The 15647-nt window shown below is 48.4% G+C and overlaps 1 protein-coding gene across 4 annotated transcripts in view; it reads right to left on the bottom strand.

Annotated features, from left to right (window-relative positions):
• The window catches only part of DCAF4 (DDB1 and CUL4 associated factor 4), a 24520-nt gene continuing 8873 nt past the window's right edge, over positions 1-15647 (bottom strand). The window contains exons 1-13 of one of the 4 annotated variants that reach the window (XM_023761340.1): positions 15148-15385; positions 14876-14976; positions 14304-14461; positions 13554-13636; positions 12266-12368; positions 10878-11021; positions 9958-10007; positions 5887-5966; positions 4134-4232; positions 3907-4004; positions 1961-2134; positions 1619-1733; positions 1-442 (exon numbers count right to left, since the gene is read on the bottom strand). In XM_023761340.1, the coding sequence (XP_023617108.1) occupies positions 249-442; positions 1619-1733; positions 1961-2134; positions 3907-4004; positions 4134-4232; positions 5887-5966; positions 9958-10007; positions 10878-11021; positions 12266-12368; positions 13554-13636; positions 14304-14354 (1191 nt within the window). In that variant the 5' untranslated portion in view covers positions 14355-14461; positions 14876-14976; positions 15148-15385 and the 3' untranslated portion in view covers positions 1-248. Of the gene's footprint in view, positions 443-1618; positions 1734-1960; positions 2135-3906; positions 4005-4133; positions 4233-5886; positions 5967-9957; positions 10008-10877; positions 11022-11107; positions 11144-12265; positions 12369-13553; positions 13637-14303; positions 14462-14875; positions 14977-15147; positions 15386-15647 lie in introns of those variants that run through there. The other 3 variants (XM_006097596.3, XM_014463344.2, XM_023761341.1) reach the window with 3 other exon arrangements.

Raw genomic sequence — 15647 nt, 5'->3', positions numbered from 1 at the left:
GAAATAGGTACCTTTTATGAAAAGGACTTTCAAGCTCTCTGAGCCCACAACTTAACTGACATACATTACTAAAGTGTCTCCACATAAAACATAGCACCTTCATGTCCGCAGCAGCTGGATGGATGGGATCTGTGCACACAGAGCATCCATTTAAAATGCCTTCACTGGAAACAGCATATGGCAGAGGTATGGCTACTCTTTACTCCATTCAGTCAAATCCACATGCCTGCAGGCTGCTCTCTGCAGAATTAGCTGTAAGTGAAGTAGTAAAGGTCCTGCTGGACGGCCATGAGCAGCCCCGGCGCTCCCCGGACGCCCCCCAGCCGAGATGAGAAGGCCACACTGGGAATGTTGGTCCTGGAGGTGGGATGTGGGGAGGGTATGGTTCTGAGCAGGTGGGTATCGCGGAGGCTCCAGATTCTCGTGTAGCAGTCCTGGCCCACTAGGAGAGGGGAGACAGACACGCGGCAGGTTAGCGAGAGTGCAGAGAACTCGTGTGCATGGCTTCTCATGACTCCCTGGGAGCCAGAACACAAACCCTCAAATGGAAAATTTTTCTACTGGTAATATGTAGTTTTTGAAAATCAAAGTTATGGGTCACCCTGGTGCTCTAGAACCATAACTAGTTGCATGTATTCAAAGTGACAAGCTGCACCGACTAGCTGTGTGACACCCGGGAGGACTTGCTGGTTGTCCGGCTAATGGGTGGGCTCTGCGCTGCTCAAGAGGGAGCCCAGCCCACCTGGTCTCGATGACATGCAACCGCTTTCCTATTTATAAAACAGTAGCCAGGAAGAGCTAATGACTTCATTACACCTGGGGACAAACTAGGTGCAACTCTCCCCAGAGCTCTTTCTGGCTTCACGGCTTAGTTCTCAAGACCACGTGGCCGTCAGGGCTCAGTGATGAGGAATGCGACACTAGCACCACTGGTTCCGGTGGTCCAGACACATGGTATGCGTCCTGGGGAGCTTCAGGGGAAGAGGGCAGGCACCCGAGGGACATACAGCCGGTTGCTCCTGTAGCGCAGGTCACTGACCCTGCAACTGGCCCCCAACCCCCATCTGCCTGTCAACAAGGTGTCTCTCTTCTCTATTAGCCAGAACACTGAACTCTTCTGCGCTGAAAACCCGTGGAAAACAGACTAAAAGGAAGCAGCTTAGAGGCTAGACAGCTCTGCTTCCTGTTCTACAGAGCATGGATCCAAAGGGATGGTGTTACAGGAGCCAGGCATCAGTTTCTTTACAATGGCCTTAACTTCTTTTTCCAGCATCCTCTTCTGGAAACACACACAAGTTCAAAGAACAGGGAGCCCAAGCTTTTTGACAGAAGTTGCATAATGGGATAAGGTCACACTGAATGCTGACCTGGTGAACAGATGGAAACCCTACATCCAAGTCTCCCAAACTGCTGTGCTACTGCACCTGACCTGCCTGCTACTGAAATGTTTGTCCGCTGATGTGGGAACAAAGGGCTGTCCCATGTAGTCTTCCCAATCCCGACAGTCCACGATCCCTATATTCTGTTCTGTTTTAAAGTAATGTCTCCCTCAGCCGCTTCAGATGCTGGGGGCCTAAGGGATAGAATTGGTGGATGGAACCGCCCCTGCCCCAAGTACCGGCCACCAGGATTCCTTCCTCTTCATGCACGTGCAGGGGCAGGCGGGCGTACTCGTTCACGTGACCTTCGTACTGCCTTGCACACTTGGTGGTCCTCAGGTCCCACAGTTTGATCTGAGGGAAGAAGCACAAGGGACCATTAAGGAGGGTCCAGCAGGGACACTGGTGAACCCCAGGAATGAGGGAGGGCAGGTGGTCTCCAAACACCTCTTCCGGTTAGAAAAATCTAAGCCTCAAACTCCTGAGACCTAGACTCCATCAAAAGCACCAGAACCAGTTCCACGTCTGTCTAGACCAGACTGGGCTCCCAGCAAAGCAGCCTCCTGCACAGCCTACTGTACCTTTCCAGCCATGTCGGATGCCACCAGGCACTGCTCCTCCTGGAGGACTTTCACAGATGTCACCGGTGAGTCGTGGAACAGGCTAGTGGCCTTCCAGTTATTGCCTTGATTTCGACATCGAATATCAATGGCAAAGATCTCCCCAGAGCGACAGCCATTAAACAGCAAAGGAGTCTGTGGAAAGAGGGACTGCTTGGTACCTCCCGCTAAGGCCGGGAGGGGTGTGCCCTCCAGAACACAGCCCTCCGTCCCCTCCCCCGCCCCAGCTCTCCGGGATCAGAGGTGTGGGTGGTCAGAGTGTGAGCCTCAGTGGAGCTGGGAGGGTTCCTAATGAAAGCAAAGAACTGGGCCCATGTGTCCCCCCAAGGTCGTCCCCACTGGCTGCACTGGCCCCTTAGGCCTCACTCTAAAGCCCCAGTGATGGCGCCCTATCTCCACCAAGATCGTGTGCGAAGCTGGGGTGATGAGGATGGAGTAGGAGAGATCAGAGGTCCAGGTAAGACATGGGGTCCTAAATAGAGAGGGAAGATGGCTGAAGAAACCTGAATTAATGAACTCTGTGCTTACTGCTGGAAGCAGATTGGCATACTACCTCCTCATTTCTAAAGAGAGACAGCATTTTCTGTGGAACAAGTTTTTGAAATACAATAAGACTAGAATTTTGATTTTTTTAAAAAATATATTTTATTGATTTTTTACAGAGAGGAAGGGAGAGGGATAGAGAGTTAGAAACATCTGTAAGAGAGAAACATCGATCAGCTGCCTCCTGCACACTCCCTACTGGGTATGTGCCTGCAACCAAGGTACATGCCCCTGACCAGAATCGAACCCAGGACCCTTGAGTCCACAGGCCGATGCTCTACCCACCGAGCCAAACCGGTTAGGGCAAGAATTTTGATTTTTAAATTTATAAAATGTGTAACTTGAAAGCTGTGTATGAAACTATTAAGGACTATAAACTGGGACTTAATTTATATACTAAAAGAACTGCTTGTGCCCTAGCCAGTTTGGCTCAGTGGATAGAGCATCGGCCCGTGGACTGAAGGGTCCTAGGTTCGGTTCGGTCAAGGGCACATGCCCAGGTTGCGGGCTTGGTCCCCAGTGTGGGGTGTGCAGGAGGCAGCCGATCGGTGATTCTTTCTCATCATTGATGTTTCCCTCTCTCTCTCCCTCTCCCTTTCTCTCTCTAATCAATAAAAATAAAATTAAAAAAAAATAAGAAAAGAAAAAAAACTGCTTGCCAGGCTGGTGTGGCTTCAGTGGTTCTCAACCTTCCTAATGCCGCGACCCTTTAATACAGTTCCTCATGTTGTGGTGACCCCCAACCATAAAATTATTTTCGTTGCTACTTCATAACTGTAATTTTGCTACTGTTATGAATCGTAATGTAAATATCTGATATGCAGGATGTATGTTCAGGGGTCGCCACCCACAGGTTGAGAACCGCTGGGCTAAGTGGTTGAGTATCGACCCATGAACAAGAGGTCCCCAGTTCGATTCCTAGTCAGGGCACATGCCCGGGGTGCAAACTCAATCCCCATTAGAGGGTGTGCAGGAGGCAGACTATTGATGTTTCTCTCTCATCAATGTCTACATCTCTATCCCTCTCCCTTCCTCTCTAAAAAAAAAAAAAAAAAAAAAAAAAAATCAATAAAAACATTAAAAACAAAAAACTGCTTGTCCTATTGGCTAATCCAAGTGCTACTTAAGAACTGCTAACAGTTCATTTAAACAGGAAGTTGTTTAAAGCCAGTTCAGCCAGGCCTTTCTGGATCAGTCAACTTTCACTCAGTAAAGACACATTTAAGAAACCCTTAATCCTTTCTCATGCCATTTTCCTCTGTAAAGGGGGGATGAGGAAGAACTGTCACATGGGAATCCAATTTCAATCCAGCAAAATTTCCACTCTTGGGAAAGTGTATTGGGCCCTTCCCAGTCCCACCAACCATGACGGCAAACTGCTGGGTCAAGACATCACTGCTCGTCCCAAACGACAGCCGGTGTCCCGTCACCACGTTGGTCACCAGGACCCACCGAGACAAGCCTGACAGAGACAGAGATGGGGCGGAGAGACAAGTGTCACTTGTGATCTGGGAGAGGGATTGCGGGATATGGGGATTTAAGGTCTGAAACGTCCTTTTCTCTGGGACCTGGGGTGGCAGCCCTGGCTCACCTGTGCTGAAGCAGTTATTTGCCTGGATGTTCGAGGACCACGCACACGACCAGGCCCCAGGGATCCGGAAACTGCAGAGCATGCCAGGCCGGTCTCCTGCTGAGAGAAGCAGTGAGTGTACAGCATGGCTGCCCTCGAGGGACAGAGACCTTCCCTTCACGCTGCCATGTCAGTAACCACCGATTTGGGAAACCTCCAGGAACAGCTGCTCAGGGGCGTGCAGGAGGCAGCCGAGCAAGGATTCTCTCTCATCATTGACGTTTCTCTCTCTCTCCCTCTCCCTCTGAAATCAATAAAAATATATTTAAAAACAAACCAACAAACTGTGGTGTTAGAAGTCAGGATAGTGGTTCCCTTTAGGGAAATGGTAATTGGGAGGGTATTAGAAATTCTGTTTAACTTGGGTGGTGGCTATATGTACCTTGTGATAGCTGATTAAACTATATACTTAAGACTTGTGCCCTTTATGTATGTTTTATCAATAAAAGAGTTTATTTAAAAAATGTTTTGCTTGATATTGCACATCTAATAATGTGATCTGAGATTGAAGCCCTCTGATCTGTGACTCTATATTGCCTCCCCCATAGCCGCTAGTCTTTTTAACACTTCTTCTGGACGTCAGGAAAGATTTATATATTCATTCTCAGAACAGCCACTTTTGACCAAGGACCCCAGAGAACCAGGGTGTCTTTTTTTGCTACCACAAAACCCAGGATGTTTTGTGGGATTGAGCCTATAAACTGGCAGGGGCGGGGGGGCATGTGCCCTGACCAGGAATCAAACCGTGACCCTCAACCACTGACCCACATGGATCAGGCCACAGATTAGTTTTAAAGGCAAATTCTGAACTTCTCTTGGCCTGTTTCTTCAACTGTAACTTGGTGATAATACCTGCTCCATACACTAGCTATTCAATGAAATGCCAGGCCCTATGCCAAGTGTACGTGACTTCATTTAACACTCCTGATGGGTGGGTATCATCTTCATTCTACAGAGGTTAAGTAATCTGTTCAAGTTGGGATTCATGCTGGTCTGCCTGAAGCCTGTACTCTTAGAGGCCTGACCCTTGTCTAACTGATCCTAATTCTCTGAAAGGCTGGAAACTCAATTTTCAAAATGCTGCCAGGAAGAAGTCCAGAATTCTGAACTGCCTTCAGCCAGAGAATGTAAATATCCCTAATAACACCAGTGGGCCACACCTTTGTGAATGATCTGTACCAGCAGCTCAAATGTTTTGATTTCTTGCATTGATTACACATACTTTTAAGTGTTCTGCCCCCTGAAATGACCCAAAAGAAGGAAATATGTAAAGATGCCAATGCATCCCTGACCAGTGTGGCTCAGACAGTTGGGCATCGTCCTACGCACAGTTCGATGCCTGGTCAGGGCACTTGCCTGGGTTGCTGGCTCAACCCTCAGTAGGGTACGTGCAGGAGGCAGCCAATCAATGATTCTCTCATCATTGATGTTTCTCTCTCCCTCTCCCTAAAAAACAATGGAAATATTTTTAAAAAAGAAAGATGCACATGCTTCCAGTACGAATCCTGGGTCAGGTGTAAGGACTCCCCACAGGTGCTTGCTGTCCTCATCCTGCGAGCTCTGATTGGTTCACTCAGCCTGTGGTTCCCACCCCTCCTTGTCCAATCCTTCGCCAAGGAGCTTCTGGTGTTGTTGGCTGTAGCCTCTGGGAGGCAGAGGACAGAGACCTCTGTCACAGCACCCCCTTATTAAAAAAAGGGGGGGGGCCCTGTACCTGGATGACTATTGACGAACAGTGACGCTGGGAGCAGGGTGGCACAGCCCGGAGTCTCTGCGATTCCCATGAGGCACAGCCTGGAAACTCTGTTAAGGACAGTCAAGTACAAGCTCTCCTCTGGGAGGAGAATGGGCATTAGTGCCCTTCAAAAAATTACAAAAATAACACCCGTAAATCCAGATTTAACACATTCACATTTCCCATATTTAGTTTCAGATGTTTTTAAAGGAAAAAGTGTCACAGACACAGCTAACAGCCCTCTCTGACCCTCCCCAGCCCAATTCTCCCTTTTCCTCACCCAGAAAGAAGCACTGTTCTAAAATTGGTCTGTGTTCTAGGCCATGTTATCCTGCCACAGCATATTTGTCCATGAGCAATAGAAAGAACTGTTATTGTTTTAAAAACATATGTAAACAGTATCACACAGATCAATCTCCATTGTCTTCTAGATTTATCAGTGTTGAGGTTTGTAGCCCCAGTTCCTTCATTTACACCATTCTTTGTATAAATGCATCACAATTGATTTATTCGTCTTCTGCTGGGCACTTAGGTTGTTGTTTCTCTTTTTGCTCTTCTGCTGGAATGAGTGCCTTCCTGTCTCTCAGGCCCATGTGTGGGAGCCTTTCCTAAGGCAGTATTTCTTAATCCCAGAGTAAGAATTTAATTTTACAGTACTACATGCCATACACACACAAATATTTGAAATAAAAGTTTTACAAAATATTAGAGGCCCGGTGCACAAAATTCGTACACTGGGTGGGTGGGTGGGGGGTTTCCCTCAGGCCGGCCTGTGCCCTCTCACAGTCCAGAGCCCTCTCACAGTCCAGGACCTCTTGCTCCTTACCACCCGCCTGCTCGCTGCTTCTTACCGCTCGGCTCGCTGCTCCTTAGCGCTGCTGTGGACTGTGCTCGCCAGCCCTTTGCCCGGCTTCTGGCTGAGTGGCGCTCTCCCTGTGTGACCTCCTACATTGAGCGCCTGCTCCCTGGTGGTCAGTATGCATCATAGCAACCGGTTGTTCTGCTATTTGGTCAATTTGCATATTAGGGTTTTATTATATAGGATTTGCCCTTACTAAGTATGAAACTCATATTTTCTAGTCTATTTCACTTAAAAAATGCTGCTCACAAATTCCTTTCATAGCCACTGACAGGCCATGACCTGCAGCTTGGAAGCTGCTCCTATGTCTATACCTAGAGTGGATGGGCCTGTGGGTTGTAAGGTTCTTGCATCCCCAACTTCCAACTTAAAGTGGTTATATCAATGCACTTATCCAGCAATGTTCCCCATTCTCCACATCTGTCAAATCTTGGCACTATCAGACTTTGAAAATTTGTGCTTATCTGAAAGGGTAAAAATCTTCCCATTATTTAAATTCGCATTTCCCTAACCATAACTGGGTGTACTGATTCATCTGATTAGTCATGTGGGTTTCCCTTTTGAACTGTCTCTTTATATTCATTGCCTACTTTTCTATTGTACTGTCTTCTGATTGATTTGGTTCCTCTCCCTTTCCCTTCACAGCCTAACTTCTCTCAATCAGAACCTACATTTATCCCCACTCCTTGCCTTTCTTTCACTCAACTCACTAAAATCCAGGTATGACACCTTTCCAGTAAATGTCCTCCCCAAGGTCTCCAATGAGCCCGTTTCTGAATCTGATGAACACCCTCCAGTCCTGTCCTGTGGTCATGCAGCACAACTTCTAACTACATACTCCTTGTTCTCCACGCCACCTCTCTTGGAGTTCCATCTTTGGACTTTTCCAAACACCAACATGGCCTGGCCCGGGTCCCAAGCCTCTCAGACTCGTGCCTCTCCTCCACTCCTGCTCATCACTCACTCCCTCTCCACTGCCTGCTTAATCTTGCAGCAGCCTCTGTCTGAGGTCTCACCGTCGTCAGCCTGTATAAGAAATGACTCCATGATCACAGTCTTCCATGGGCATCCCACATCCCTGAGGATTCAGTCTTGCAAGGCCCTCCTTAGCCAGAGACATCATGGATACCCATGTGCATGGTCTCCTGACTCTTTCTCCTGATGGAGCACTGGCCCCTTCTTTCCATGTAGGAATCACCTCCAGGCAGGCTGACCCAATACCTGCATCCCTCTGAGATCCAGCTGCAACACAGACATCACTACAGACTGATCACCTGTGGAGCTGCCCATCTCCAGCACTTTGCACAGGTATTGTATATGCTCAGTAGATGTTGGGGGAATGAATACACATACATACCTCATCAAAAAATATAAATATTTGCAAAGCAAACAGGCAACATTTTTGGCAGTCTGTCTGATGCGTGTGTGTCATGTTGCCTTAGATAGTAAGTACAGTGGGGCCTTGACTTATGAGTTTAATTCGTTCCGTGACAGAGCTCGTAACTCAAATTACTCGTATGTCAAATCAAAAGTGAACGAGTGAGACACGTGATGCTGGGCTGATGTTGTGGCGTTCACTGTGACGTTTGCTGCGCCAACTAGCGGTGGGGTATCTGAAGCTGGCTCGTAACCCGAATTTTAGCTCGCAACTCAAAGCAAAAAATTGGCCGAGAGACGGTCGTATCTCGAAAAACTCGTTAGTCGGGACACTCGTAAGTCAAGGCCCCACTGTATCTCTAGTGTGGAGGGCAAGGATGTGGGGAAAAAGTCCTTACACATGCACTTTCAGTTACGTGGCTGAAACCCAGGTTACAGCCAAACTTTGGAATGACTTACAGGGCCAGAATTGTAGATTTAATCCTGTAACAGGCCATAGGTTAACAAAGGGCCTAGCAAGTGTAGAAGAGAATTTAGTCTAACCTTCCACCACTCTTTGGGGAAAATGCAGAATGCAGGTCTGAAAAGGTACCATTTTTGTAAAGGGAGCAAGCTCCATGTTCTGCAGCAGGAGCAGCAGGTGCATAAAAGCCTGAAGATTACCCGAGATGACCACCAGAGGGCAAGCCGCTGAGCAAGCAACAACAAACCATACTCTTCATACTCTTCAAACCCAATTACACGGATTTCTATCCTCTTCTCAGCCCACAGAAACATGAAAAAATACCATACTGTTTTTAAATTTAAAAATGAGAGTGAGGTTGTTGTTTTCTCTCTCTTTTAAGGCTTGGCCTCTTCTGTCCTCTGGTAACATCATCACAGTCACAGGTGGTGCCATCACCCCAAAAGAAAGCCACATAAAACTTTCAATTTATCAAACACACAGTTTTGTTTGTCTATGTAAAATTTATAATCAGATCTCTAATTTAGGCTCTAAAACCCTTTGAAACAGAGTCACTGTCATACATTTAAAAACAGGTTCAGATTCAGCCATCATTTGTTGAGGACCCACACGTGCCAAGCACTGTGCTAAGTGCATTCACAGATGTTAACTGTTAACGACATGGCAACTCATGAAATAGGTGTTGGGTACCAGTGGTCATCATTTTAATAACTCATTTATTATGGAAATGATTCAAGTCAAGACTCATTAACATGTGGCTTTGGCTTGGGGTCAAACAATATTCTTCTGTGAATCACATGTCGGACAGTTGTCCTATGCATCGAGAAACCCCATGGACCCCAGACGAAGGGCCCAGCTACCTTGACACTGCACTACTGTGCTCCCGGCAAAGAAGCCCTGATGGCTCTCTGGGAAGGCAGAGACTAGAATGAAGAGTGCTCCAAAGAAGGCCATCTCTGCAGAGACCCCAGGTCCAGAGCCCACAGGCCCATGCCCCAAGCCAAAGGAACCCCCTTTCTTTGATGCCTGCCTCAGCACCCACCCCCCAGGAGGCCCACCCCACCTCGGGACGACTGCAGCTCTTGCTCCTACCTCTGCTTCAGGAGGATTGGGGGTTCCTTCCCAAGATGTTACTGTTCCTTTCTCCTTTATTCTCTGCTAAAGTTCATAGTGACCTTAAAGTCACCCCAGGACCTCAACTACTTCCCTGAGCATCATGGGAATCCTTGTCTTTTACCACGCGCAGTGCTCTTACTGAAAGAGTGAAGTATGTGCAGAATGGTCTAGTCTTCTGACTTCTAAGATACCACTTTACAAACCCCACCAAACCTCTTCATCTGCCAAAAGATACAGAATGTGAGAATCCAAGTGATTCAGCGAGGCCCAGCACACAGAGTTCACCTGGTGAGGAAGCACATAGCAAGACGGCAAGATTGGTCTGACCACCAACTCACGGAGAGAAACAGATTCTTTCTTGTGGAATAACTTGTGGGGATAGATCTCCCCTTTAAAAGGGGCTGGAACAAGCATTCTGAGAACAGGAAGCTCCTGTCCTAGCACATAGAGCCTTAAAGAGGAACAAGGAGGAGGTAGCGCGTAGGCCTTAGTCCTGCATGGGCCTCACAGTGAGACATCTGGTAAACCCTGTAGGGCAGGAATGACTTCTCTTCAATGGCAGGAAACACACCTAACTCTGAAGGCATACTGGATCTCACTTTACCCAGAAACCATTTCCATGTCTTGTGGCTCATATCCCAAAGAACAGAAAGTCACAGCTTCTTACCGACAGATGCAGCTGTCACCCCACTGCAGTTTAAAGGTTGCCCCTTAGACATCAAGCTTTTCACATTTATGTAAACCTCAGTGTCAGCCATAGACTGGCTGAGCGACTGACACATCGTCCTGACACTGGGAGGACCCTCCACCCCGGTTACTGCAGCCCACCTCCCAGGAACTATGTGCCTTGTGTGGGCTCCTTCGAATCAACTCAATCCTCTTGAAGGGAAGTCCGTACAACCAGCTAAGGAAGCACCACTTCAAGTCTTCCCACATCTAAATTCTTTTCTCTTTCAAGACAAGGAACTCCTGAGGCCCTTTTCTTCCTCCATGGTTCTCAGGATCTACAACTCCATTTCTCCCTTGGGGAAATGAGGCACAGAGCGCTGGCTTCTTCCCAAAGCTCTCTCCTCTACTCTGACTTTGGCTAACCACTGCAGTGCCCCTGGGCCCAAAGGCAAGTGGGCTGCAAAGCTGAAGGGGAGGGCGGAGTACCTTCCGGTTGGTGAAGTAGAGGTTTTCGTGCATATGCACCCGGAGTGTGGGGGTCTTCAGACCGCTCAGGCTGATGATGCCGTACTTGGAGCCTCCAACCTTGACATCATTCACTGTGAAGAGCCGGTCACTGTTGGTATCCGCCTGGAAAGGGAAAGTGGCTTGTAGGTGACTTCGCAGGCCTAACACCATCTGTCCATCTCTCACAGCCCCCGTGTCTGCATATGCACCAGGTGAGAGCTCCCGTCCATGAGGGAGTGGAGATGACCTGAGGGGAACTCACTGCAAGAAAGTATTCAGAGCAAATGTCTCCCCAAACACATATGGGGGGAGTGAGTCCTGGCCCCTGACACCCTTATGAGGAAGGGCTCTGCTATCGAGGTCTCCTGGGGCAAGATGTCAAGGGTCAATTCTGCAGCTTCAGCCCCTAGTCCTGTCAGCAGGTCATCAGGCTGAGGCTCTTTTTAAAAAATATATGTATATATATTTTTTATTGATTTCAGAGAGGGAGGGAGAGAGAGATAGAAACATAAATGATGAGAGAGTCATTGATCGGCTGCCTCCTGCACGCCCCTTACAGGGGATTGAGCCTGCAACCCAGGCATGTGCCCTGATGAGGAATTGAACCTTGACCTCCTGGTTTATAGGTAGACATGCAACCACTGAGCCACAATGGCCAAGTGAGACTCTTTGTTTTGTGTGTCTCTCTTTCCTGGGTTTTCCCTAGGCCTCCAGGAAAGACAGGGCTTGCTGGGCAGGCCATGCTCTACTGTGACCTCGAATCCCCAGTCTACCTGAGCAGGCTGGCTCCTGCCGTTTGCAGTGGATCCTCTGCCAACATTTCCCTAGACCCTGGACTCAAGTAGTTGGCCCTGGCTTTCAGCCTGGGTCTAACCAAGAGAAGATTTTTGCTCCCTGTAAATGGCATGATGATGGTGGGTGTGCAGGCCAAGGGTCACAGGCTTACAGGCCCCTGCTACTCAGGTCAGAACAGCAAGCAAGGGAGTAACCTGCTGTTGCTACTGAGGACACGGGAGCACTAGGGTTGGCTACCAAATCCTGCCCAGTATAGGGAAGATTAGAAGCTCCCGAACCACTGTGAGCCCTTCTGATGGTTCTCAGTCAATGTGAGGTGGGCCCTGATTCTCATGTCAAATGACAGAGCTGTAGTAGGGGGGACAATGGTCGCCATGGCCTTCTTTGCCAGTTTGGCACCTGCCAATGGGTAGCCAGTAGGTGCCTGTTAAAACTATAAAACCTAGTGGACACATGCTTTTATGCAACTGGCATCTACACAGCCAGGCATGATGGGAGCCAATGCCAGGGCATAAAGTGTCGGGCACGGCAGCAATATCCCCGGCAACCACATGTGGCTCCCTCCCACTCACCATTATGAGGTTAAATCGGTCGCTTGCCAAAGCGGAGGGATCGGAGCTGTGAATCTGAACCTTCTTCCTCTGCATGCAGCTCACTCGCAGCTCATGGGCTAAACTGCAGGAGGAAAGAGAGGGCATGGGCACCACACCTAGACACCCATGAGGAAGATTCAGAGCGTCTGCCCTGCCCCACACCCTGAAGACCACCTCACCTCGTTGGCCCTCTCCCTATTATCTCTCAGCAATGGAAATGAGCAAGATTCCAAATAAATCCAATTTTAGAACTCTCAGGAAAACTAAAGCAAAGAAATGAGCGGCCCATTTACAGGGTCAAAGGAAGTTAGAACTCGAGGAATCTGTTTTGGGATTATCTGGTACAACTCTTTCTTGAGACCAAGAGAAGGTGCCTGAGAAATGAAACATGTCGAAGGGCACACACCCAGCTATGGGAAGGGCCCAGGCATGCGGCCGCCCATCTTACTGCCCCTTCCCCCTCCATGAAGGAGAAAGCATGTTTTAGGGAGAAGAACAGGTCTTTTTACCTAGATACTTATCTCTTTTAGGGAAATGAAGGAGAGGCAGGTTCCTACCTGCCCTTCCTCATACCTCCTGCAGGGCTGGCCTACAGGGAAGGCGGCCTTGCTCCAAGATGAGAGCTGTGTCCCCTATAAACCACCCAAACTCAGGGTGTTTCTTCCCCTGTCCACACACAGTGGGAGGCAGCAGAACACAGGGGTTAGGAGCTCCGGTTTGGGAGTCAGACAGATCCCATCCTTTCTGGCTTTACCTTGAGAAAAATCACTCCATTCTGAGCCTCAGTCTCTTCCAGAAACCAGAGGAGGTGTCTGCCTATCTCACAGGGTTTTAGTTAGAATTATATCAGGAATCACAAGTACTTAAATAAAGTTTAGTGCACATACATCTATTTAAGGTTCCATTTTTTGTAACTGATTAGGTAAAGAGAAAAGGAGGCAGAAATCTCACAGGAATGAAGTGATAAGACCTACTACTAAACTAAACACGATTTATAAGTAACGGAGAAAACATCCTGAGAAATTTCTGCCCAATTTCTCTGCCTAGGTCCCCTCTCCTCTCTCTGGCCTGCGGACGTGTGCCCCGTGCTCTAGGAGTGATGCTCTCAGGGCTGGTTCAGCAGCAGACGGCAGGCTGTGAGCTAGAGCTCCTCAATGGTGAAGGCTCCTCACAGAGCAGCTATGAGCTATGTGGTCTCCTGACTGGATTTTTGGGCCATGGAAATAAAAAACAGAAAAAGAATACTTGTGAAGAGGCACCGACTTACCGGCAATAACTGGTGGCGTTGAGAAAACCCAGCTTGCTTTTTTGTAACAAGGAAGTGGCATTAAATCCCATCCTGGTTATTTTCTAAATTAAAGAAAAAAAAAATAGAAACAGGTAATAAATTGGCAGAAATTATATGCATACAAACCGATGTCTCCTTGGCTGGTCTCCCATCGTGGCAAGAGGAAAAGCCTATCACAAGCAGGAATGTGTGACTGGAAGGTCTGCTCAGTGCCTCTGTCCAAGCCCCCCAGTCAAGCTATACCTGGGGAGAAGCCGCCACGCTAGTGAGTGCAGGAATGGCCCTGGACACTCAGGTCTGCATCGTGCTTTCCATTCGACCTATGGGGACCCAGGGCCCCGGATTTTCCATTCTGTTGCCCTGTAACCATCCAAATGTCCTGGCATCTAAGAAACCCTCATATCCAAACCATGTACTCTGGTTTTCTATTTAAAATATACAGTTATTGAAACTGTATCATGCTGCTTTTCAAGATTCCCCCAGGGAAGGACAAATGTTAGAATTATTGAATTACTGATGAAACTTTGCAAATTGGGAAAGTGGAGTGGGAGGGGATTGCTCGCTTGTTCTATTCTCTTCGTCAGGTTCCTGTCAGGGAAAAGTCAACACCACATCCCAGAAGTGCACTAAGCGGAGCGTGCAGGGGCGCTGAATGGGCACCCGCCTTCAGCCGTGGGTGCAGGCTGGCAGGGGTGAGGGGACAGGCGGCCCCCCGAGCGTGGAGCCCACCTTTGTCTGCCTGTCCTCTTCCTCTAGCAGCTGCAGCCTTTTGTGCTCCATCGCCTTCTGCTGGATGCCCTCCTTCGTGAGGGGGTTGCAGTTGTTATGTCCAGGGAGCAAGCGGAAGTACCGATTCTTTTCGGGGTCAAAGTAATACCCTGGTAGATCTTTAGTCAAAAGAAATAAAATCCAACTTAAAACACTGTGACCTGACCCTTCTAGAAAGGAGCCCAGTGGCCTGTCCACCCCCGCTCACAGCTGCCTATCTTTTCTAAGGGGCGGGAGGTGGGCTAGCATTGTCAGTCACCATCCTGGGCCCAGTTCAGGGATGGGGGGTGCTGTTTGCCTCAGGATCACAGTTCTTGGCATACCCAGTTCCTCCCTTTACTGTTCCGATTTGCTCCCAGAATTTCCTCTAAGCCCAAATGAGCTGGTAACACACATGGAGTTCACCCTCATGCAAGTGCAGACACACAAGAGGAAGGGCGGCCTGAACAGACATAACCAGCTGACGAGTCAGGACTAGGTTTCATCTTTCCCTGTGGGGAGGGCCAGGAGTCCTAACCAGCAGACTGCCTTACCTGGCACAGAAGAACTCCCAGCTGTGCTGGTCGAGGTCGACGGGACCTCCCCATCGCCGTGGTCAGAATCCTGTGGGCTCTGCTGTGCTTCTGTGTTACACCTGTCGACACAGTCATGGTAACTTGCAGGGAAGGGCTGGAGACCCAGTCATTCTCTGACTGTGGGGTCCTGGCAGGGGTAGCTCAGGCAGTGCCACAGCCTTCACCCCGGACCCTCTCACCTTCCATTACTTGGGAAGCATTAACCCCGCTTTTCCTTAAAAGTAGTTTACCTATTGCAAACACACCAGTTAGAGCAAGGTTTTGTCTCTCATCCTTAAGAGGATGCATGTCACAGTAATTCCCTTCTCATCTCCTCACTTGAGCACTTCATGAGGTCTTTTGGAATTTTCTGGATGAAAAGAAGACCAGAAATCTTTGCCAGTAAGAATTCTACCATGCACCCCTATGTTCATAACAGCACAATTTACAATAGCTAAGATTTGGAAACAGCTTAAGTGCCCATCAGCAGATGAGTGGATTAAAAAACTGTGGTACATCTACACAATGGAATACTATGCTACGGTAAAAAAGAAGGAACTTTTACCACTTGCAACAGCATGGATGGACCTGGAGAGCATTGTGCTAAGTGAAATAAGCCAGTTGGAGAAAGATAAATATCACATGACCTCACTCATATGTGGGATATAATGAACAACATAAACTGATGAACAAAAACAAAACAGATCTAGAGACAAAGAAACACTGAACAGACAGTCCAACCTCAGAGAGA

Source organism: Myotis lucifugus, unplaced genomic scaffold (genome assembly GCF_000147115.1).
Source record: "Myotis lucifugus unplaced genomic scaffold, Myoluc2.0 scaffold_207, whole genome shotgun sequence".
Lineage (NCBI taxonomy): Eukaryota > Metazoa > Chordata > Mammalia > Chiroptera > Vespertilionidae > Myotis > Myotis lucifugus.
The sequence above is the reverse complement of the archived record's forward strand: the minus strand, read 5'-3'. Positions and strand labels throughout refer to the sequence as shown.